Source organism: Triturus cristatus, chromosome 7 (genome assembly GCF_964204655.1).
Source record: "Triturus cristatus chromosome 7, aTriCri1.1, whole genome shotgun sequence".
Classification (NCBI taxonomy): Eukaryota; Metazoa; Chordata; class Amphibia; order Caudata; family Salamandridae; genus Triturus; species Triturus cristatus.
The window spans coordinates 1,247,809,988-1,247,833,735 of NC_140590.1; the positions used below are offsets into that span (position 1 = coordinate 1,247,809,988).

Sequence of the window (23,748 nt, forward strand, 5' to 3'; positions counted from 1 at the left end):
ATTTCGGCCTGGAATTGGTGACTACCTTGCAGGCGGAAACATTTGCTGTGTCGCACGTGGAAAACTACGTGTGTAGAATTGCCTATATGTAGATATTCCTTTGTGAGGTGGGTCCACTGTGTTTTCACTCAGGAAGTGGAAGAAGTCCACACAAGCGGTAGCTCTACCCGTACCTATACCAGACTTGGCATCCTGAGGGTATCCAACCATAGCAGGCTGGGTTTGGTGCCCTTAGCGCATCCTGCCACCGCTATGCCAGGGTTACTGTATGAACTCATTCATCTAAACATGTGCCAGTGATGCATCCATCCGGTCAGAGCTGAGCCACGCTTGTTATCTGAGCCCCTGCAACCCTAACTGCTTAAGACATGCTGTACTGAATAATGTTGCATATGCCAGGCGTTATGGCGGTGCTGAGGGTATGCAGCACTAGGAATGCTAGTCTAGGCTACCTGTGCCTATCCAGCTCTACCTATATCTGTCTTTGTGCATACCCTCAGCTCCTCATTCATTCTACCATAGCTCACTCAGTAATGTTGTACAAGTCTAGATGATGGTAGCTGCCACTCTTGGCCTCATGAGCCCCTTACCCTCCGCTATACCTGGATTGTGTTCCTATCTCCACACAACTCTAGCTGTGCATAGCCCAATAATGTCATAACCCTCCTATGGTTCTATTTTCCAGATAATGTTACCACATCACGATACCTTCAGAAGGTCAGCGTCACCCTGATTGGGCAGAAGACCTGCAATTGCATCTACAACTCATTGGACAGCTTTGAGCATTCTGACCCAGTCCTGCCCGGCATGCTCTGCGGCACTGACAAGGATGGGAACAGAGGACCCTGCGCCGTAAGCGATTCTCTTATCTCCCTCTTTCTTGGGGCTCAACCTACCCACTTCTTTCTCTCTAATTCCTATGCTTGTTTCTTTCTCCCCACTTCTCCTTCTGTTCTTCTGCCTGACTCTCTGTGTAATTCCTTTGACCTTTCCATGTGCATGCTTTCTCAACCCACGTGCTTCTTGGCGCTTGCACTTCTTATTTCTCTTGCTGTGGTTTCACTGCCTTTTTCCATTTCTGCTTCCTTGAGAACATCCAGTTTTTATATTTCACTCTGCATGCTTCTACTGCATACATTCACCCAGCTCTCAAACGTTCAGGTTGCTATGAGGGTCCTATGACATTGAAATGCTGGTCAAATCTGGATGATGCATTGGAATTCACTGCACTCGTGTTTGTTTTGTGGGTCACAGACAGAACAGACAATTATAACAAGCATTGGCATAGCCAAAAGGTCTCACCTTAGAAGTGTTTAGCCATGCAACGGTTGATGTTGTTGCACCAAGGATATTGTTCTGCATAACTAAATACTTATAAGGTCTCAAAAGCGAGACCTATTGGCTACTCCTATCACTCAAGGTGGTATCACACCACAAACATTCTTTAATGCTAGGCCTTCCGACTAAGGGGTGGAGGCCCTACTCAGTCCCAATTGCATAATGTCCAAATCCAAGTAGGTGTTATAAAAAACCATACATACACAAATAACGTAGTAAATTAAAGGATGTCACAGACAGATAAAAGGGGGAAAAGTATTGGGAGTGTGCTCACGGAAATAATGGGGGTGGGAGGATGTAAGGTGGACGGTTAAGAGATCTCTGAGGCAGGAGCCAATGAGGATAGAAACGAAGAGAGAGATGAAACTAAGAGATAAACGTGCCCTGAGGCCACTGTGGAGTGGTTAGTAGCGCTTTACAACAATCCCGCATAAAACAAATTAAACTCAAATAAAGGGAAGGGGGATGAATGCTTGAATTGGTGCCCTCTGGAAAGCATTTCATCCATATCTTCTGAAAAAAAACAGGATTAAAGTAAAGAAACCCCAATAAAATAGTAAGAGGCGCAGTCAGAGCACTAGAAAAAACATGCCGACAGTCAGGTAAACAAGTATACAGTTGTCAGAATGACTTACGGTAAAATGCAGTACATGATGCGTGTAAGGACGTGCGAGGAAACCCGTCCAGGAAGTTATGCGCCTACCTCCGTGTTACAGGCTTTCTATGTGCTTTATTGCGCCGCCAGGATCAGTGCACGCTGAGTCAAGTTTAGATGCGGCGGCCCACTCACAAAAACAGTTGTTTGTTCGCAGAAGCGACAATGTGCCCTTTGTGCAACCCTAATTATCACAGCGTATGTTTCTAAGCGCTGTGCTGCTTTTCACAAGTTTGGAAGTGGTGGTAGGTTTTGATAGAAAATTCTGGCATTTAGACCTTTAAGTACCGGCATTTTTCATTTGATTTTTTTAAAATACGAAAGTATTTTTTTTTTATTTGAAAGCATACACGTTTTGGATTTAAAATTGCAGGGATGTTGGTGTTTGAAATTCCGTTTATTTTTAAATATAAAGTACAGCCGGTGTCATTGAGAACACGTTTATTTTCTAAACGGAAAATCCTCCATTGTTGGTGTTTGGAAATATTTTTACAATGAAAGTGCAGCCAGTGCTTGTGTTTAAAGGTACATTTGAGCTTTTTTTAATTTTAAACGTTTGGGGCATTTTATTCTTAAAGGTACTGTGCGAGCGGTGTGCGGGTCTGTCGCAGTACAGAGGGCTCAAGATGTTAGTATGCTGGTGGTGGAGTGCCCGGAGGAGCCCTCCTAAGACGGGTCAGTCAGTACTGTGGTGGCTCCACCTCCCTCTAAACCTGTGTTGCTTTATGCACCAGAGGTGGCATTTATTTGAAAACACATCATATTTAGAAAAAAAAACAAGTTACAAGCACATATTCCATCTCTCGTAGTGTGACAGGCACAAAGAGGAGGGTGCAGCGGGCAAATAACTGGCGACAATATCTCTTCTCTGTCTAGCGCCTTGAACAAATGCTTCATGTGACGCTATTAAACAATAATACTTGCACTAACACCAGCAATTACAGTAGCAATGATATAAATAAAGGATGTGCTGTGGTTATTACTGGCATAAGCACTATCCCGTCACGATAGCTCAGTGAGTTAAATGTTCGCCGCAGAGAGTTCAGAAAACTGAGCACCATCAGTTAATAACAAGCATTTGCAATGCAATAGGTCTCGCATTTATAGGAGTTTGAGCTATTGGCATTGTAAATGACAATGCTTTTTATTTAAGTTTGGTTTTTTAAAAACATAAATAAAAGGCACTGTCATTTATAATGCCAATAGCTCAAACTCGTATAACTGCGAGACCTATTGCATTGCAAATGCTTGTTTAACATAGTGTGCATATGTAAAACAAGAGAGGCTGAAATGAGTAACTTTAAATTGTTACAGTAAGTACTCATTTCATCTCCCGTGGCTAAAAATCAATAAATGTGTTCTGTAATGGAACTGGTTATCGTGTAAAGTGCTCCAATACTTTCTGGTCGAGTTTGCGCTTTAAAAAAATAAACAGCCTGATGCCACATGTAAAGGCGCGGGCTGGCTGCTGGTGCTGTTGGCACCTAAGCACTTCACAGATACCGGCTGGCAGAAAAGGTGCATTGCTCAGGCAGCCACGGAATCACTTGAAAGGTCATAGCACAGACTACCCAAAGGTGCTGTGATGTCATAGGAGTGACTGTTTGTGCGCTAAGTATTCAGATAAATGTCTGAGATCTTAAAACGGTGCCCTTTGTCTTTGCATATAATGTGTAGATCTCAGACATTTCTCTGAATACTTAGTTATTATTTGGCACTGATCTAGCGCACAGTCACTCGTATGGCATCGCTTGGCATTTGTGTAGTCCGAGCTAAGACTTTTCCAGTGATTTATAGACACCACCGTGCTGGCCAGTATGAGCATCAGAAACAGGCAGGGCGCGATCTTCATGCAGTAATAATGAAAGAGAAAATAATGCATGTAGAAAAATGTCTGAGCTCTTAAAATTGTGCCCTTCGTCTTTGCATGTAAGGGTGAATGTTTATGCATTTTGTGATCAGCCGGTTAGAAGGTGCGAGATATAATGCAAAAATATATATTAAAGGAGAGGAAATTGTGGAGTATACAACAGCATTTTGTGTGTTTCATAGCTCATGGGGAAGTAGGGAATGGACAGATGCTCATACACATTTCTTATCTTAGCTTGGAAATTAGATATAATCAGCCCTGAAGTGAAGTGTGCACGCAGTTTTTCATCCACAGAGGCTGCTCTTGGTAGGAGTCGCTTTCAGCCTTTTCTCAATATTTGGCAACATTGTTTCATTTAACATGGAAGACAACTCGAGGCGCGTATGCCGAGCCTGTTTCGTATTTCACAGGCCGACACTCACTTCGCGTTTAGCGCAGTGTTCTAGAAAGTCATGTTTGGGCTGGGGGAGGTGGAGCACAGGGAGAGAGAAGGAGACATGCGGGGGGGAGGGGAAGTCTGCTCTTTCCAGTGGTCAGTTGTTTAACGAGGCAGCCCTACACAGGACCTTGTGAAATATGAGCAGCTGTTACAACAAGCTGGAAGGGGGTGGCAAATGGTGTGCACGTTTGCGGCCGCTTTGTTGTCCTCAGTGGCCGCGTGGCTCACTGAGGACATCAAAGCGGCCGCAAACGTGATCAGGCAGTGCTTTTCAGGCTGCCAAATGGTGCGCGCGCCCGGCGCACATGCACTGTATTTGGAGGCCTGAAAAGCACTAGTTTGCACTTCCAGATCCCCCTTTTACAAAAGCTCTCGCGAGAGCAACGCTAAAGCGCTGGCTCAGGCGAGACCTAAAAAGGGCCATCCGATGTTGTGCAAAGTTTCATGTTGAGGAGGATGAGAGAGCAAGTGTAAGGCGGGTGAGGATCAAAGGAAGGAAGATAAGTTTACTGTTTTTGCAAGTGGGGGAGGTGTGCTGTGTCTACCTGCTGGAAATCTTAAACGCGCGGACGCGAAAGTGAAAGTGCTCACGCTGGGTAAACATAAGAACTGTAACGATGATCTGGAATGCAGCCTGGAATGCAGCTGGCACACTTCGGGCCGCTGCTCACTCCATCACTCCCGAGACACATAGGCTAGGGGAGTAATCATTTAAAGAAAAGGAGGGACATACCCATGCCTGTGGTCATTTGCGTGCTTTCCTTTGTGAAATCCAGACACAATGGCCAATCAAATGTGTGGGTGTAAACAAATCCACACGGAAGTTGGGAGTGCTTACAAGAAGCGTCCCATAGAGCAGCGCATGCAAATTCTTATGTTTGCATCAGTGAGATGCCAAGAAAGTAATAAACTCTGTTAGGGTTTTACTAAATAAGCACGCATATTGTCACTCCATAAAACCATAAATAAACATTAATGTTTGACAAGTATTCAGTGGAAGAACTTCCCCTCCCTTCACATCTCACTGAGAGGTGATCGCTTATGATGGTATAAAACCAGAATTTCAAATTTCACAAAGTGTGATAGAAAAAATCACAGCCAAAATTCAATTGCAATATGGTGAAGGAAAATATCTATAGGCAAGTATCGGTTTACAGTATTTAACTCCACATACATACATGTAGTAGTGGCTGTCATGGATCGGGGGAGGCGGTGTGGAGGGACGGGCGGTAAAGAAAAAGAAAAAAAAACATTACCTCCTCACCAAGTCTCTCCTTCGTCTTCTCTCCCCGTCCGGAACAGGAAGCACCCAGGCTCCCCTAAATCAATCACAACACTGCAATGCAGCGTTGTGCTTGGTCTAAGCACAGTGGTTCGACGTTCAGATGGGAACTAGGAGCCTGGGCATGTTCTCCACTCAGGCTGTAATACAACCTGGGTGGAGAACATGCAATGTGTGCATGACTGTTTGGCCGGCCAAACATTCATGCGCACTTACAGAGTACCACCACTCCGCCCCCTGCTCTTTGAGCAGAGAAACCCCGCCCCGCAAAGCTTCAGGAGCAGGAAAATATGAAACGATAATGACATTGAGTTATTATCATTTTATTTTTATTTTATTTACACTGTAAAAAGTAGTGGGGTGACACTCCTCCGCCTTAGCAGAGGAGCCGCCACTGCATACATGTATCTTGACGATTTATATATCGTCAAGGTATGTAGATGTGGAGTTAGGATTTGTAAATATATACTTACCTGTATATACTCACCTTCACGATATTTTGGTGGTTGATGTTCTGGGTATCATATTTAGGTGCTCCATATTCCGACATAAATCCCTTATGGACGGGGGCATAGTAAAGGAATGAGGCAGTACTTTTCCCTGCACTCTACCTCATGGACATAATAAGTTTTAAGAACCTCAAACTTGCCTCTATTAGACAAGCTATTCTTTCAAGCGACACAGTTCCCTCGAAGCACTCATGGTCTGTGCAATTATCATCATCATCAGCAGCAGCAGCATTTGTAGAGCGCCTGGTTACACCAGCGGTGTGTCCCAGCGCTGAGCAGAATCTCAGAAATGACACGGGATAGGTAGGTGAGCCCTAGCTGTCATGTTTCAAGGTCTATTCTGGTTTTTAGGTGGAAAAAAAGCCAAGTTTTCAGCCTTTTCCTAAAGGCAGCTTCACATGGCTCTCTCCTCAAATCCATTGGTAGTGAATTCCAATGTTTTGCTGCCAGGTATTTGAAAGAGCAGCCTCCTAGCCTGGCCTTCCTAAATCTGGGTACTATTACCAATGACTTTCCTTCAGATCTTAGGCTTCTATTGGGTGTGTAGGGTGTAATCATGTATTGTAGATAGCTTGGGCCTTTATTTGCTAGGATACGATGGCAGAAGCACATTGCCTTGAACAGGATCCTCTTACCCACAGGCAACCAATGCAATTTGGCCAGGGCCTCTGTGCTGGACGATCTTCTAGGTAGATTCAGCACTAGCCGAGCAGTGGCGTTTTGGACTGATTGCAGCTTCATCAGCCTTTTTTTAGCTACACCTAGGTATAGAACATTGCCGTAGTCAATCTGAGAGGTGACCACTGCATGTACTATAGATTTTCTGGCTTAAACTGGTAGTAGGTCAATGACCTTCTGTAGGGTTTTTAGCGTTCCGAAACATTTGCCTGTTATTTTCTGGATTTGATTTTCATATGTCAGGTTAGGGTCAAGCCATACTCCAAGGTTCTTGACTTCGGCTTTAGTGGTTGGGAGCTGGCCAAGTGCTTCCGGCCACCAAGCTGATGTCCAGATAGAAGGCGCTCTTCCCAATATCATCACTTTTGTCTTACTGCCTTTAAGTTTTAAACAGTAGTCTGCCATCCATGCTGTTACTTCCTCCATACATTGGGAAAATTGATGTGCATTATGTTCTGAAATTTGCGATAGTGTGACGATAAGCTGAGTATCGTCAGCGTATGATACAATGGACACTTTGTGGCCTAGCACTATATTAGCAAGGGGACCCATATATAGGTTGAACACTGTGGGGATAGAATGTTCCTGTGTGTTGTATGCTTCTTGACTTGTGCTTTTCCGATCTTAGGGTGACTCTGGAGGTCCAGTCGTCTGCAGTGAAGATGGCACATGGTTTTTAGCTGGCATTGTCAGCTTCTCCCTAGCCTGCCATCTTCCTAACAGTCCCACCATCTTCAGTGCAGTGTCAACCTTCAGCAACTGGATCAGGACCAACACCGCGGGGCAAGGATCTCCAGTCTTCTTCAAGAACCAAACAAATGAAGTCTCAGGGATTCTGGAAGATGATGACAACTGCACGGACCTTATCAGCACCAAGAATCCAGGTAGAGCTCTGACCCTGCGGTAAAGCAATGTCGGTAGATGCCTGAGAGATGTGTACATGTGAGCTCCACATCTGCCAGAACACGTATCTACTAAGGAAGATCATGCATGCATGCACTAGGATAGTTGCCACATGTATGCACTACAAACTGTGGCCATGTACACATAGGAAATGTGGACATATATACACACTTCAGATGTCAGCACATTTCATTAAAGTCCGGTGTCATAATGAAACCTTAGCCCCCCCCCCCCCCTCCATTCCCAGTGTTCTGCAAGAGGGACCCATTTACAATCACTCAGCCACATGCTGTTTTAAAGCACCTCGACCCCGCAAAATTCTCCAAGCCATCAGCAGGCTTCAGTGATACAATTAGCTTCAAGGAGGTTCACAGGTTTAGCAGTCAGGCAAACAACAGGGCATACCAAACATGTTTTTTATCTTATTGATTCACAAAATGGGGCTATTGGGGCTCCAAAAGAGAAACACTGTGTGATATGAAGGGATCTCAGGGCGCCGTCATAGACCGACAAGCAAATCAAACATATCTGTGAACAAAAGTGGTGCCTCTGTGCTATTGAAAATGTAATTAGTGAAGCACCAATGGATCTTGTTACTGGTCATGACCAGCTCTTTCAGAGTTTGCTTTTCATATTTAGCTCTCATTCTTTCATCACCTTTTCTACTTTGACCATATAACTCAATCCCACCTTCTTCCAACACTGCAACCCCTCACCAACATATTTAAGCCCCCCGCGCTCACTACCGTACTTCACTTCTGTCATTCTTATTTTTATCTTTTCTTGCACCCAGTGTGCTTAATTTAAGTCAGTGGGGCCCACAGTCACTCATTTGTGGGGATTGGCACTTATTTTTCCTCTACAGACTTTTACTGAGAAAGAGAGGGAAAACACACAAAGGGAAAGCAAGAGAAAGATGAAAAACCATTACAAAGGGAGAAAGCAGGAACCAGCAAGAGTGAGATAAAGGGGAAGGGAGTGTCTGGTAGTAGATTAAAGAGACATGAGGTGATTCAAGACTAGGCAGCCTTTGTATTCGATGCGTCAACATTTAATAACGTAGGCCACATGCTTCTGGGAAGAACTTCCGGCACAGGCATTGATTCCTTTACAAAGCAAGCACTACTTGCTCCCCATCCTGTCCTTTGCTTTCCTCCATTTCTTTGAATTTCATCTTCACACTCAAAGTTGTCTCTCATTCTCATGCCCCTGCCATGTTCCCTTACACCTCCTTGTCTTGTTCTGAAATGGTGTCCTCTTCTCTATTTCTCCTGGGTTTCTTCCCACCTCAGTCTCTCATTAGGTCACTCTATCTCTTTCAATTTTCTTCATACTTCCAGCTCTCAAACTCACATTCTTTGCACTATTTATCTAACTACCATGAGCTTACGAATTTCTCCAGTTTCACTGCCACACCATCACTAATTGTACCCGGCCTCCTCATTTACCTTCAACCTGCACACCTCACATTCTCTAACATCTACACACCCTCTCTTCTTTTCACATTCAATCTTACCTTTGATCACTAAATGTCTCTCTCTCCAGTTCATCTCTTGCTTCCACTTTTATTCCTCACTGGTGGTCACTATCATCATTCGATGCTACATTCACTGCCAACTCTGTCTCTGTAAAATTCTTGCTTCTCTCTCCCTAATTTCCCCACCTTTAACCCCTTTGTCTCATTTTCAAACTCCTATCAAACTCATTTCCTTCACTGCTACCTTTCTCATTCCCAAGTATCTTCCAATATTTTGTTTCCCTCTTATATTTCTCATTTCCAATTTTCCTTTCAGCTCACTCAACTTTCTGCTGCTTCCATTAGTCCTCTCCATTTTTAATTTGATGTTTCATACTTGTGTCATCTCTGTTTCCTATTGCATAACTTTACACATCTTCAAATGGCTCCCCACCAACACTTGCAGAACCATCACCCCAGTCTACATCACCAGCAAGCTATGGCAACAAACTCTATGTTGGAATCAACCCTTAACTGACCAGACGACTCCAGGCCTCTCAAAACTCAGCGTCCAGGCTCATCCTCAACCTTCCACTCCACTCCGCACTCACAGCACCCTGTCCCTCATAGAGCTACACTGGCTCCCAATCCACATATGAACACACTTCATACTTCTCACACACACACACAAAGCCTCCACAAAATTGACCCCACATACCTCAGCAACCACATTACAGGCCAGCCCTAGTAGGCACTGCAGGAGTTGCTGCCGCCACACTCTTCATTTTCCCACTCCGTCAATGCTCTACAGATGCATCATCATGTCTGGTGCATCAGTACTGGTGATGATTCATGATTGGTCTATGGCTGGCACATCAACACAGCGACTGTGCTAGTGGTTACATGAGTTTGTATTTATTCTTTCCCAGAACCGGAGGATGATGCTATGGTGGAATTGAGTGTAGGGAAGAATGTCCTTGCTCTTTGTTGATAGCTGTGTCACCCTGTCCCTGTTTGACCATGTCTGCCCTACCACGTGTTTTCCTCCCAATGGACTCAATGTTTTACTTTGCTCCACATATTTTTTATTATGCCCCTAAGGAGAGAAGAAGGTCTTGCTGGAATGGGAATGGATTAAAAATGTGCTAATAGTAGTGGTTTTCCACTGGCTCCTCACCAGGCAATGGAGTGATGGATGCTTTGTAAGAGACGACAGTTAAAGCAGATGTGGGGCCTTTGTTCCTGTAACTCTGTTAACCTCCACAAAAAATCTATATCGTCCTAAAAAACTTGGGTCCATCCCTGCTCATCAGTGCATGGTGATTGGTTGCGATTACATGTTAAGCTTGGAGATCATGTGACTGAATGATAATCTCTGGGAGTAGACATTGCACGGGTAAAGCAATAGTGGTTTGTTGCATTAGGGTTATTGGCAGGCCAGCCTTTTTTTAAATCCTTTGAGTAGCCCTGGTCAGGTGCCTGGGAGATTCAAGGGAGTTTCATCATTGCCTGGTTTCTGGACTGCTACCTGCCCAGTAACAATGCAATAACTTGAAACTGAGTTGCTTGGCAGGATAACCGTGTTCCCTGTCCTGGCCAAGCAACAGCTCAATATCACTTGAGATACCTGGCTTGTGACTTCCAAAGTGAAAGAAAACAACTCCCACGGAGGAAATTCTTTTAAACACACCTCAAACAAACACTCACACGTACTTCAATATACATACGGAGGGCATATGTTAAAACTCAAAAGAAGAAAATAAGAGGGTTCCTCTAAAGTCGGAGCCCAAAGGTCAATGAACGTCTTTGATGAAGTCACCCCAAAATTTTTTTTTGCAATGATAATAAAATTTAAAACAGTTTATTTCGCACAATATCAAGAGAACACAATACTTCAAATAAAATACATTGCCTACTAATAAAAATAAACACAGTAAAAAAAGATACACAGTAAAAAAGGGGGGGGGGAAGGGATTTTAGTCCTATATGACTTAAAAATATGCACACTCACTAATGTGCAAACCTTAGACAAAATATGGCTATAAAAAACACACACTTTAGTCCTACTCACGGGGCTACTCTAGACAGTTTTTACAGAAGTCAATGACCTAGCTGTATGTCGATCTCTATGCAAAAAGTTTTCTAATTTGAAGCTAAACAGACAATCGCTATTGTTGCACAGTTCTGTTAGTTTCAATTCGAGATTCGTGTATTCTTGCGTCGACGCGTTTCGGTGAATAAAGATTGGTCTACTTCTCCACCTTCTTCAGGACAATAATGTGCTAGAGTCTTCCTCCTTCTAACCAATAACTCACTAATGTAGGAGATAAAATCTCTCTCTTGTTTAAGCTTCTGTTGCAGTCGATTAAAATCTTCACCGCATCAAGGCGTCGCTTATCTAGTGTAGACGTCCTTGTATAAACTCTTTCTTATTATGTGGATGATTGTATGTCGATTATTGGATGGTGGCCCCGCTTGATCATCAGGGGCATACACCCATCTTTCCTGCGAGAGATAATTGGCCGATGTTGCGAGAACAATGCTCTTCTTGTGGATCTTTAATCGTGATAAAAGAGTGGATCCTATTTTCACTCGAGAAGTTTTCAATGTCAAGGCGTTCAGTTGAAAATCTTAGTTATGTACTAGCATTCTCCTCTGTACCTCCGCCTGGCTGGTCGGGGCCGGTGACTTCCAAATCCACATCTATGAGCACTTGCTGCTCCTCCCTTTCAGTACCCGAAGGTGAAATGATGGTAATATTGCTGTCGGCTTGGTTTACAGAGATTGTGAGTTTTGAAGGTGGCACACTGTTAGATCAGTCCTTGACTTCCTACCATTGCCCTGATTCACCAAAAGATGAAAACCTGATAAATATCAACTCAGATCACAGTTGTTGAGCTATTTAAGTATGGAATCCAGGGTCTGCATTTGCTTCTCGACTACTTTCCTTCCTTTATGTTTAATATCTCAAAACTATTCCTTTATTTTCTTTAGCATTTTAGGATTACTCACACTCTGAACCCTGTAGTGGTGTGACTTCAGTTACCAATGATATGGCGAGCCCACCTGATTTTTTACATTTCCCAGCTAGAAAAGTACATGTTCTCTTATATTTTATGGTTCTGTTTAGGGTTATTCTTTGGCAGTATCAGTGAATGGTCAACTCAATTATTCAGTTCAGTACCAGTGATATGTGCTGCCCAACTAGAGAGTGATTTTTTTGTTTTGTATGGCTGACTGGAAGGGTTACAGCCATACAGCATTTGTATTAATTGAAGTATTTCTAGAGTACAGACCTCACCGCATGGTCAGTTGAGCCTTTAATAACAAAAACCTTAGAAATTACCAAAGAAGTTAAATTTAACAGGGCGTGATTGACCTAGTTACCATTTCTTTCAATTGCAATCTATCATAATCTCCACTACTTTGAGCCACACCTTTTGTTTTTAGCATTCCTTGTTGGGTTGCCGTCCCCTAGTTTGAGTGTATTTCTGTCACTTTTCTCTTCTGGTGGCCTTTAGGTGGAAGGTTACACTGTCACGCTGCAACCCACGTCTTTCTTAAAGGACCGTGGGGCCCTCTCTTTGCTTACCTTATCTGCAACTTGTGTTGTTGACCAGGATCTGCCTGAATGTATTGGTATTGTAGCAACTGCATGGGGTGTGTAGATGGGAGCTGTAGGATTGTTTGTTCGCTTCAGCGAACCCTAAGTAGGATCCATTGCAAAGTCAAGACAGCAAAAACAGCTGTGCTGCAGGAGTATCAGTGCATCCCTGTTCCAAATGTATCCTTTTGTTGGGGGATTTGTTATTGCTTCAGTTGTCCCATAGCAAGATGGCAACTGCCTCATTTTTGGTTTTGCACTGGAGCAACCATTCTCTTCTGAATCCAGAAGAGGTGAAAGAGTAACACACACCACTCTTCGCTGAGCCAGCTTTGAGTTTTCTTGGCACAGTGGGTTCACCCATGTGAGGTGTTATTTGATTCTTTTGTTTCTTTGATTGTCCCTTTGTACCTTCTTTTTACTTTCAAAGCTTTTATTCGTGTTCATTTCTACTTGGACCATTACTCTAATGTTGAGAGATTTCCTCCTGGTCGTATCTTCCTTTTTTCTATTGTTTATTCCTCCATAATGTTGTCCCTTCATGCCACTGGTATCTTGATGCATTTCCCTCTAGTTTCCGTATAAAATCATTTTTTAGGTCTGCTTTTAGCCAAAGCCTCTTGATATTACACAATATAATACGTATAACATACTTACTTAAAGGGGCTTTCAGCCACCTCACTTCATCCATTGGTTTGTTGTGTCATTCACATGTTGCTTCCACCCTGTACAGCTTCCAGCATAGGGCAATGGGTCAGCCTACTTATGTCATTGGTTAACTTCAGTTTGACTGCGTTTTGCTCTTTCACAAGGAGCACATCCCACACAAGGTAGCGCCTTTCAGTGCCAGTATTTTTGCGTTGTTATTTCTTTAATGTTGCCTGATGCAATAGCCGTTGAAATGAGCACATCGCACATTCTAGCTTTTTCAGTTCTTGTCTCCTGCCCATGCTGTTGTAAATTCCTTTTGGAATGACCTTTGTTTCTCTGATTAATGCTATTTCACAGTGTACCATATTGTGTTCCTGGACTCAGTATTATCAATGGTTCTTTAATAACATTTGCCCAGGAAGAAAACCCAACTTCAGTGCAGATTTACAAAAGTGTCTCTGAATGCAGCGCAGCACCCAAAGTTTCTGTGCTGCGTTTAGTGATGGGGAGAGAAGAGGAAAGTGACATATCTACAGAGATTTGGCACTCTCTTCCACCTCTCCCTAGCACCACTGCACAAACAGGCCGCCGAGTACCACACACCTTTGAGTTATAGTGCAAAGGTGTCTGTGTGAGTCTAGCAAATGTTTTGTACTGGAACAGTAGCAAAGTGGGAAAAGTTAGGAGAAATAAATGTGTCTCTCCTTTTTAATGTGCCTACTTTCAAGTGGTGTTATTGTTTGGTGCTAAACCATGCTTACTGTTGTTTATAGATACGGTTTTGAGTTAAAAACATGGGTGGTTACACACGAACGTCCATGTACCAGTCATTGAACGCTTCCTTAACACAGAGTAACGGAAAGCATTGCTTTGCACTGTTTGCGTTACTTTTCCTTACAAACCAATGAAAATACCAATTAGAATTGTTTTGTAACTCCTAAAAAGGATTTTGAATTGAGTCTTCATCATTAAAGTAACACAAACCTGATGCTAATGCTTTTGTAAATCTGGCGCCAAAAATTGTATAATTTGCAGCACACGTGTAGCACTTTTATTTTAAACTTAGATGGGTGTAATTTGGGTTTTAGTATCCAATATTTTATTTTGCGAACCGTCTTTCTTCCCTTCTTTTGTCTTTCTTTGTTTCTTATTTTTTCCATCTTTTTCTGCCGGTCTTTCCTTCTTTCTTTCATGTTTCTTTCCTTGTTCCTGTTCCCTTTTTCGTCCCTTATTTTTCTTTATTGCCTTTTTCCCTTCTTTCTTTCCTCTTCTCTTTTTGCCCTGCTTTTTCTTCTGTTCTTCTTGTTATTGCCTTTTTTCCTTTTTTCTTTACTTCTTTCTTTCCGCTTTCTTTCCTTCTTTCTTTTTTGCAATCTTTCTTTCCTTGTTGCTTTTTTTTCTTTATTGCTTTCCTTCCTTCTTGTGTTTGTTTGTTCCTTCTTTTTGCATTCTTTCTTTCCTTCTTTCTTTTTGCCGCCTTTCATTTTTCTTCTTTCCTTTCTTCCGACCTTCTTTCTTTCCTTCTTCCATTCTTTCTTTCCTTCCTTCTTTTTGCCTTCTTCCATTTTTTTTCCTTCTTTGCTTTTTTCTTTTCTTTTTTCTTTTATTCTTTCTTTCTTTTCATCTTTCCATGTTTCTTTCCTTATTTCTTGTTTGTCTTCTTTCCATTTTCCTTTCCTTTTTACCTTTTTGTTTGTTGCCTTCTGTTCATCTTTCTTTATGCTTTCATTCCTTCTTGCCTTCCTTCCATCTTTGCTTCTTCCTTTTATTCTTTTTTATTTTCTTCTGTTCTTTTTTCATACCCTTTTTACCTTTTTTCCTTTTTTCTTTCATTCTTTCTTTTTTGCCTTTTTATTATATTCTCCCCTTTCTTTCTTTATTGCCTTCTTTTCTTTTTTCTTTCCTTCTTTCCTTTCTCCCTCCTTCCCATCTTTCTTTCCTTCATTTCTTTTTTGCTGTCCCTCAGTTTATTGCTTTCCTTCGTGTTCCGTTGTTTTTCTCTCTCTCTCTCTCTTTCTTTCTGTCTTTCTTTCTTTCTTCCTTTCTTCTTTCCTTATTGACTTTTTTCTTCTTCCTTCTCGCCTTTCTTTTTTAAATTTTTTCCTTCTATTTTTTGCCTTCCATGCTTCCTTTTTGCCTGCCTTCTTTTCTCTTTTGTCGTCTTTCCTTCCTTTTTTTCTTGCCTTTTTTTTCTTACCTTCTTTATCAGAGGCAAGAGGCTGCCAAACCAATTGGCTTTTTTAGTTATGCCTTATCCAATACCTTTTGATTTAACTAAAAGTATGTATAACATAGTAATCCATTAGTCAGTTATTGTGTCATTAACATTTATCTTCCACCCACTCCAGCATGCATCAAGGGACAATGTGTTCAGCTCATTTTAGCCATTAACTGACTTCACCATGAGTTATGGCATGCTGTCCTTTCACAAGGAGCACATCCACACACAAAGTAGTTTCCTTCAGTGCCAGGGAATACTTACGGTTTTTATCTTTAGCCAATGTCTTTTTTTTCCGATTTGATGAGCGCCTGGCAGCTTCCCGAACAATTACATTTTGTCAAATGTAAAAACCACAACAAAACAAAATAAGAATTGCCAAAAGGCAGGTGGCCAACGCCAATCCTATTGGCTTTGCCAATTTTTGTTTTCTGCTGACTTAATAGGGTAACTCTTGGAAGGGAACACCTTTTTGGCTAGAAGAAGGAAGGGGGTCAGTACCCTGTTAAAACCTGCCCCTGAGACAGAGTTTAGGAGAGGAGGTACTGCTTTCACAGATTGAGTGAGAACTTGGTGTGGTTGCTGATATTTAATGGGAAATGTGGTTTCAGTGCCACTGGCAATCTCCTGGGTTATACCTGGGAGGATTAATGAGAAAAGATACCCTTTGTAACAGGCACACTTTATTTTGATCCCTGAAGGCCAGTGAGATATTTTTCTATTTATGCTTATGGTTAGAATGCTGACCACAAAATGATGCTAGGGTTACCTTTTGTAATTTATTCTGTCTGACCAATTAACACATCTTCCCTACTCACTCAGTCTGCTCTTCCTTTTCAGGTTGTGGCATCCCCAAAGTGAACACAACAGATCCTGGAGCCCATCCGGGGGAGTGGCCCTGGAGTGTGGGCCTTCTGTTCCTAGGCATTTACACCTGTGAAGGCACTTTGATTTCAGAGAGTTGGGTCCTGGCCGCCGGACACTGCTTCAGTGGGTAAGTGAAGCAATCATTCAGTGAGGACATCTTACTTCGAAGACAGCATCTCCCTCAGCTGGTTATCGTTGCATCACAGAATAAGTAGTGATGCTCATACCTTTCTCCTGCATCACCAAGGAGAATGAAGGCAGATGTTTTGAATAATGATACCATTGAGGTTAATAAAGATAAAATATTGTTTGTACTGAGATGAAGGGTTGATACAATGGTGATCCAACAGAAGCAAACAGGACTCACTACTCTTGTCTAGAGGTTGAGAATAAGGCCATGAAAACATAACATGATGGTTAGTTGAGCGGTATGGCTGTACCACTGGGTGAGTATCATTTAGCTCTTGAGAGAGTACCACTGAGTGTTCTAGTATGTCAACATAGAACCTTCCAGGGATATACCTCAGGAAGTGATCAAATTACGATGGGATATAATACATTCCATGATCCAGCCTTGGCTGATGACCAGGTCTTTGAGACCGCTACAGGATTCATACCATGACCCCTCTGAGCTGTGATCCTGGAGCAGGACACAAGAGCAGTCCAACAGGATGAGGCATAATCAGAGGAACTTAAAGCATGGGCAAAGTGGACAATTGCCAAGGGCCAGCACCTTCAAAGGAGTCCCGTAGTAAAGTCTCTCTGTCCTTTGTCTCATCTCTAACTCAACCTCTCTCCCTGTCTTCATCTATGGCTGACTCTCTCTCTCTCCCTTCATCTACCGCTGACTCTCTCTCTCTCTCTATTCCTAACTCACTGCTCTCGACTCTTCTATATACCTCTCTTTACCTCATCTATCGCTTATTCTAACATCGCCTTCCATATCCTGTTTACCCCTTTTTAACACTCTGTATACTTCTCAGTCTACCACACTCTAGCATTCTCTTAGCTCCCTCTGTCTACTTTGCCTCTCTGTATCTCTTTTCTTTCTGTATCACCTTTCTCATCTTCATCTGCTCTATCATTGTCTTTTATGGTATCTCATCTTTCTCTACCTAAATCACTAAATCCCTCCAATGTTTTCCACAACACGTATCTGTCTCTATCTACCCATGTCTCTGACTAACTCAGTCAGTCACCTCTTTACACTACTCTTTACCTATTTTTCTGCCTCACATACCTTCCTCTCTCCTTTTCTACCCCCTTCATAGCTTTCTCTGACAACCTATCCCTGCATCTCTGTGTTTCTACCCCTACCCCACCTTTTTGGACTTACTCTACCTCACCTTTGTCTACATCCATCTTTCTCACTATACCTCTCCCCACCATGCATCTGACAACCTCACCTCTCTCTTTGCCATTCTCTGTGCTCACCTCTACATTTCTACTACTTTATCCCCCTCTCTCTACCTCAACCCTCTTGACCAGACCCTTTTCTGAGCACTTCACTGATTGTGACATATTTCTCAGCCTTATCTCTCTTTATCTGACCTCTCCAACTCTCTAGACCTTACTATACCTCAGCTCTCTCTCCTTCTTCCTCACCACTCACCACACTATACCTCACCTCTCTATCTCATATATCTTTCACTAATTCATGTCTTGCTATCAAGCTGTCTCTCTTTCTTAGACCCAATCTCTCAGTCTACCTCACCATTCATTTGCTACTTCACCTCTCCACCTACTTCCTTTCTTTCGTGTCTCTACATAAGCAAACTAGCTTACTACTTTCCCCCTACCTCTCTTTCCCTGCCTCTACCTCTTTTTCTTTCATTACCTCCTTTCTCTCTCTATTTTTTTCTGTATCTGTCTCCATTTCAACTCATTTTCTGTACCTCGCTTCTCTCTCTCTACCTCTCTTTTCTCTTTGAAGTTTGCTCTGCTTCACCTCTGTCTGTATGTGTCTTTATGCATCACAATTTCTCTATCACTGTACCAACCGTGCTTCATTTTCTCTACCTTAAATGTCTCTCTCTACTTCACCTCTTTCCTCTCTACAACTCATATTTTTCTACTCTTCCCCCCTCTCTAGACCTTTCTCCCTGCCTCGCTTCTATTTTTCCCTGACCTGTCTTCCAATACCTCACTTTTTATTTTGCTTCTCTCTTTACCTCCACATTTGCTATCTGTCTACCTTATCTCTCCATATACTTCTCTCTATACCTGTTGGAAATTTGCTATTTCTGCAGGATCACCATAGATTTTTGCCTTCTTTGATTAAACCCGTTTTTCTTGGCCATAGGACTCTTGCACACCTTACTCCTGCTAAAGTGCTTGTGCTCTCTCTTTTTAAAATGGCAAAATTGGCAGACAACGAATTGGCCCATTTAATTTACTTTAACATGTCTACCGGCCTGCCCCAGCAACCTGCTTGTGCAGCTTTAAGCTGCAATTTCGAGCTGGCAAAATAAAGCTTTTGCCAGGCCTAAACTTTCCTTTTTAGGACTTGTACGTTACCCCTCAGGTAGGCCTTAAATGCCCATATAGCAGGATTCATGTTATTTAAGAAAATAAGACATATGTTCTTATGTTTTATATGTCTTGGCAGTGAAAAACCTCCAATGTCGTTTTGCACTATGGCAAGGCTGGCTCTCCCACAGAAAAACACTGGGCTACATTATAACTTCTTAGAAAGCATAACTTCAGTTTGGGACTAGCTAGAAAAATGTTCCAAGACTCTGTGTAATTGAAATTTAAAATCCAACCTAATTGTAAGGTTGGATTTTAAATTGCTATTATGAAAACACCACTTTTCAAATATTAGTATTTTCCTGCCAAATGTGCCTTTCTGCCAGTGGCCAGTGTCACCTGACTGTTAATGGCTCTTCTGTGGTGTAATGTGTATTGCTCCCAGACAGTGGACAAAGGGCTTGGGTGTGGGGGGTGTAGGTCGTCCTGACAGGACAGCTTGAGATTATCTGTTCCCCTGCCCTGATTACACCTCACAGGGGCTCGGTGTGGCCCTCACAGAACCTGGCACCATGCCCACCCCTGTCATTGTTTTACTAGAGAGGCTGGAGCTAAATCCAGATGAAGGGCATGGCGGCTGGCAAATAGAAGGAGTAGGGGGTGGGCAATGGGTGGGTGCATGCATTCAAGTTGAGCGGCAACTGTAAATAAAAAGAAATAGCCACTTACCTTGCTTGCTACTTTACGTCCTCGCTCCGCTCCATGTTCTGTTTTGTCTCCTCCAGGCTCCGCGGGCTTCAGAAAATTCCATTAACCAATCCTGGTGCTGCTCTCATGCTGGTAACCAGCATGAGAGAAGCACCAGGATTTGATTTGTCCCAGTCCAATGCAACCAGATACCCGCTGGTTGCTTTTCACCTCTTGGCAGTATTGTTTACCTCAGCATTTTAAAAAGTCATATCTCCTGTTCTACTTATTGGATTTTTGTCATTTTGGTGTCATTTTATTTATTAAAATGTACCTTATTTTGCTAAATTGGTTTGGAATTCTTCTTGTGTTTTTACTCTATTACTGTTTTAGTGCTGCATAAATACTTTACGCATTGCCTCTAAAGTAAACCTGACTGCTTTATGCCAAGCTACCAGAAGTTTTATTTAGGGACTTTTGTGGTTCACCTTGAAAAGGATTGTAATTATTATTTGAGGTTGGTTCTCACTCCCCTCAACTAAGACCCCAATATCTTACACTACCTCATGTCTCTCTCTACCTCTTCTTGCCTCCATGTCTCTCTATCTAAACATTCTTTCTACTGTACCTCACCTCTCAGTGTATCCACTCTCTCCATCTTTTTATATATTTTCCCCTATCTTTATCTCTTTCTACTTCACTCTAAACCCTTACCTACCTCTTCCTCTTCCTCTTTCTACTCCACTGTATCTTTCTGACTGGCTCAGCTTTCTCTCTTTACCTTTGGTATCTCCTACCTCACCTATCGCTCTGCCAGATCTCTGCCTCTACCAGTCTTTTCGCTCTACTTCATCACTTTCTATACTCTTCTCTTAAACTCACTGTCATTTTCCTGTCTTCTACCCTTCTCCCATTTTCTCATTCAACTGAGCTGGAGGTCACTGACTAACCAAAGAAATGTACATATAGAAAGAGGAGAGGAGGAAGAAGGTTGGGGAAATGAATCAAGGAGACAATGTTCAGATGTCTTGCAATGGAGAGGTGAAAATACTTCCTGCATTGCTTTTATTTTCCCTGTTGCAGTGAGAATGCCAGTTGTGAGGGTGTATTTGTGATAATTGGTATCTGACAATTAATGCTACAATTGCACATACTTTGTGTCTTATTTAGATGCACAAAAAGAAAATGGCATTAGCAGTGCTTGTTCAAGCTTTTTTGACACCATGTGGTTGGCGGATACTGGACAGTTTGAGCTTTGGCTTTTTTTGTGCCCCAGATTCTCAATGTCTAATATAACATTCAGTAGTGTTTGGCGTGATGAGGGCTTGAAGGAGCTGAAAATGGATAATAAACTTAAAGGTAATCCAAAAAGGGGGTACGAAGATATACCTTGTGTGAGGCCAAAAATCCTTAACATGGCACTGTTCCTAGTACCCTCATTATGCTGGGACCACAGAGCCTTTGGCATTCCTCCTTTGTATGAAACATCTCTGAAGGTATTCTTCTTTTTATTATATTATCTTCCACAATATATTTCCTGAATATTTATCTGGACATGTCTAAAATAGTTAAGGCAACAACCTCTCAAATATACTCCCCACTGACTGCTCAATTTTAATCTCACAAATCTCGCTCTCGCCAGGAGGTATTACTCTCATATATTCCCTCTCTTGTTTCAGCTGCTTCACTACTCCACTTTATCCCTCAGTCTTCCCCGTAATCTCCTGTTCAGTTAACTTTGTCTCCTACTTCTCTCTTCTCCTCAGTACTTCCCGTTCCCCATATTTTTATCCTCTGCCATCTGTTATTCCCCCAGATGTTCCTGCTCTTTATCTCTGTCCTCTAGTGTCCTACCTTCTCTACTATGGCAATTCAAGCAGATTCAATGCATCTTCTGTGTTTAAAAACTGGTCTGTTTGTCATGGAGGAAGTAGATTTGTTCAAGGAAATCTGAGATTTTTATGAAGGCTGCTATGTCACTGAGCTTCCCTAGAAAACGTCCATTGATTGCTATTTCCCTTTTAGTTGCCAGGCCAGATTCATCACGTCCTCGCTTCATAAGTAGAAGTTTAATGTAGCAAGTCTATCATTTGTTGGGGAGCTCTCGAGTTGACAACTGGAAATGAATGGGTTAATTATTTTTCTGGGAGAATGACGGCTAGTGAGGCAAGAAGATTTTTTTGTGTAAGTTTGTGGTCATAGGTCAGTTGGTGATCAGGTGATGGGCAGAGACTTGATTAGCTCTGTAGTTTCTTGTATGGAAAGTTTATTGACTTTATAAAGATTTAGTTGAATAAAACTTGAAATATGCATGAAAGTGGTGTCAGCGATTTTCTCCATTGCTAGTGAGACTTCAGCCTATCAGTTTTTTTCAATTAAATCATCAGTTAAGAAGTTGCATTGTTCTTGAGAAGTGCTCTCATATTTCTTCGGTTCCTATCCTGATTATAAAATTTTAGATAATTTTGAAGAGCTCCTTAGTCTGGGTTGAGGCATCTGAAAACATGTGTGAGTTGAGGGATTTCTTGATGGTTCCTTTATATATTCGGTACTGTCTCCATAGTTGATTTTTTATGTTAGTGTCATGATGTTTTCCACCGTCTTTAAAGTATTGTAGTTATGGCTTTTTGTGATTGCATACCAGGGTTCAGCCTGTTGTTCTTGAGCTTTTAAGGTAAAGCACCTAGTCAAAAATCTCTAGGACTAACTGGTGGAATTTACTAAGAGCCATCAGAAGAACGAGCATCTGTTTCGCTGGCAGGTCTTCCTGAAATGTGACTGGGTTCAAATTTTCTAGGGCCTTGTCCGTTTAGTTGTGTACACCTCAGATTGAGTTGAATTTGATCTTATGATGAGCACTCCAAATAGTGGGCCTGGTTTCTATCACTGAGATCAATCCTTTTGGGACAAAAACTGTAAAATTTGAGTAAGGCGAGCAGAGAGCTAAAGTTGGCCAAATGAAATCTTGAGAGACCATCCCCATCCTAGGCCTCCGAGACTGAAGGATGCATTTAAGCTGCTAAACATCCATTGCTACTTCAGAAGTGTGGGGGACTGTGAATCAACTATCCAAAATGATCCCAGAAGGGAGTAAGCCCCAATTGTTTTCCACCAAAACCAAAGGTAAATGGAATGAGCAGGGTTAAAGAACGGTGATGGATCAAACCCAGATCTGCTGACTGGGTGTGAGTGTTTGATTGGTTCTGATGCTCCGTCCATCACCACCCCCTTTTGTACCGAACGGGTCTGGGGAGGGAGCAGCTATGACTGCTGAATCAGGTCTCCTCTGCTAAGACTGCACACAGAAACCACAGAACTCTAATGCTGGCTTACTAGAATCTTTGGTGAATCGCTAACAAAAACAAATAGGACCACTAGAGAATAATAATTGCACAATACTATAAAATATCATGTAATGTGCCTGAAGCTTCGGGGTAGACTTCTGAAGAGAAAGGAAAAAACAGGAGGTCTTTGGAGGTTGTCCCTCTTTTAGGCATCAGTAGAAGGAAAGGTGCCTAGGCAAGGGACTAAGCAAGTATAAGGATCATTTCCTTTAAGTTTCAGTTTGTAAGGTAGGGTAGGTAAATACTTTCTGGTTAACGAGATAGCCTCAACCTGTTAAGATGAGGACGAGGAAGACGTACGAGGAAGTAATGTTAAGTGTTCAATGTGTGTGTGTGTCCTGGCAGCCAACACTTTGTGTTTCTTTAGTTCGCTACTCTAAGCTGCTTTAGATATTGAGTGCACTCTCCTGACCGAACAACTGATCACAGCCCCTCTCAGGGCCTTATTATGAGTGCCCCGGTATTTTCCTATCATTCCCCCTTCACGCCTCTGGACATCATTAGCCCCGGAGGTCATGGCGGGAGGGTTGGAGTTACCAGATATTTTTAGGTGTACCCTGAAAACACCCTCAGAAATGTGGAATTACTAGAGAATCAAGAATACCACACATGATCATTCCCAAAGTAACCAATTTTCCCCTAAAGCTTCATCAGGTATTTCAACAGCTGAAATGGCCAGATGAAATGCACTGGTAATTCCAATGGGGCCTGTAAACTGTTACCAGCACTGTCAGTATTACAGGGATACTTGTAATGAGACACTCAATACCCTTCCTTC

At 42.4% G+C, this 23,748-nt stretch overlaps 1 protein-coding gene across 1 annotated transcript in view; it reads left to right on the top strand.

Annotated features, from left to right (window-relative positions):
- Window positions 1–23,748, top strand: part of LOC146811718 (serine protease 53-like) — a 138,860-nt gene that overhangs the window by 52,130 nt on the left and 62,982 nt on the right. The window contains exons 5-7 of the mRNA XM_085618717.1: window positions 686–852; window positions 7,400–7,655; window positions 16,444–16,597. Coding sequence (XP_085474843.1) covers window positions 686–852; window positions 7,400–7,655; window positions 16,444–16,597 — 577 coding nt within the window. The remainder of the gene's footprint in view (window positions 1–685; window positions 853–7,399; window positions 7,656–16,443; window positions 16,598–23,748) is intronic.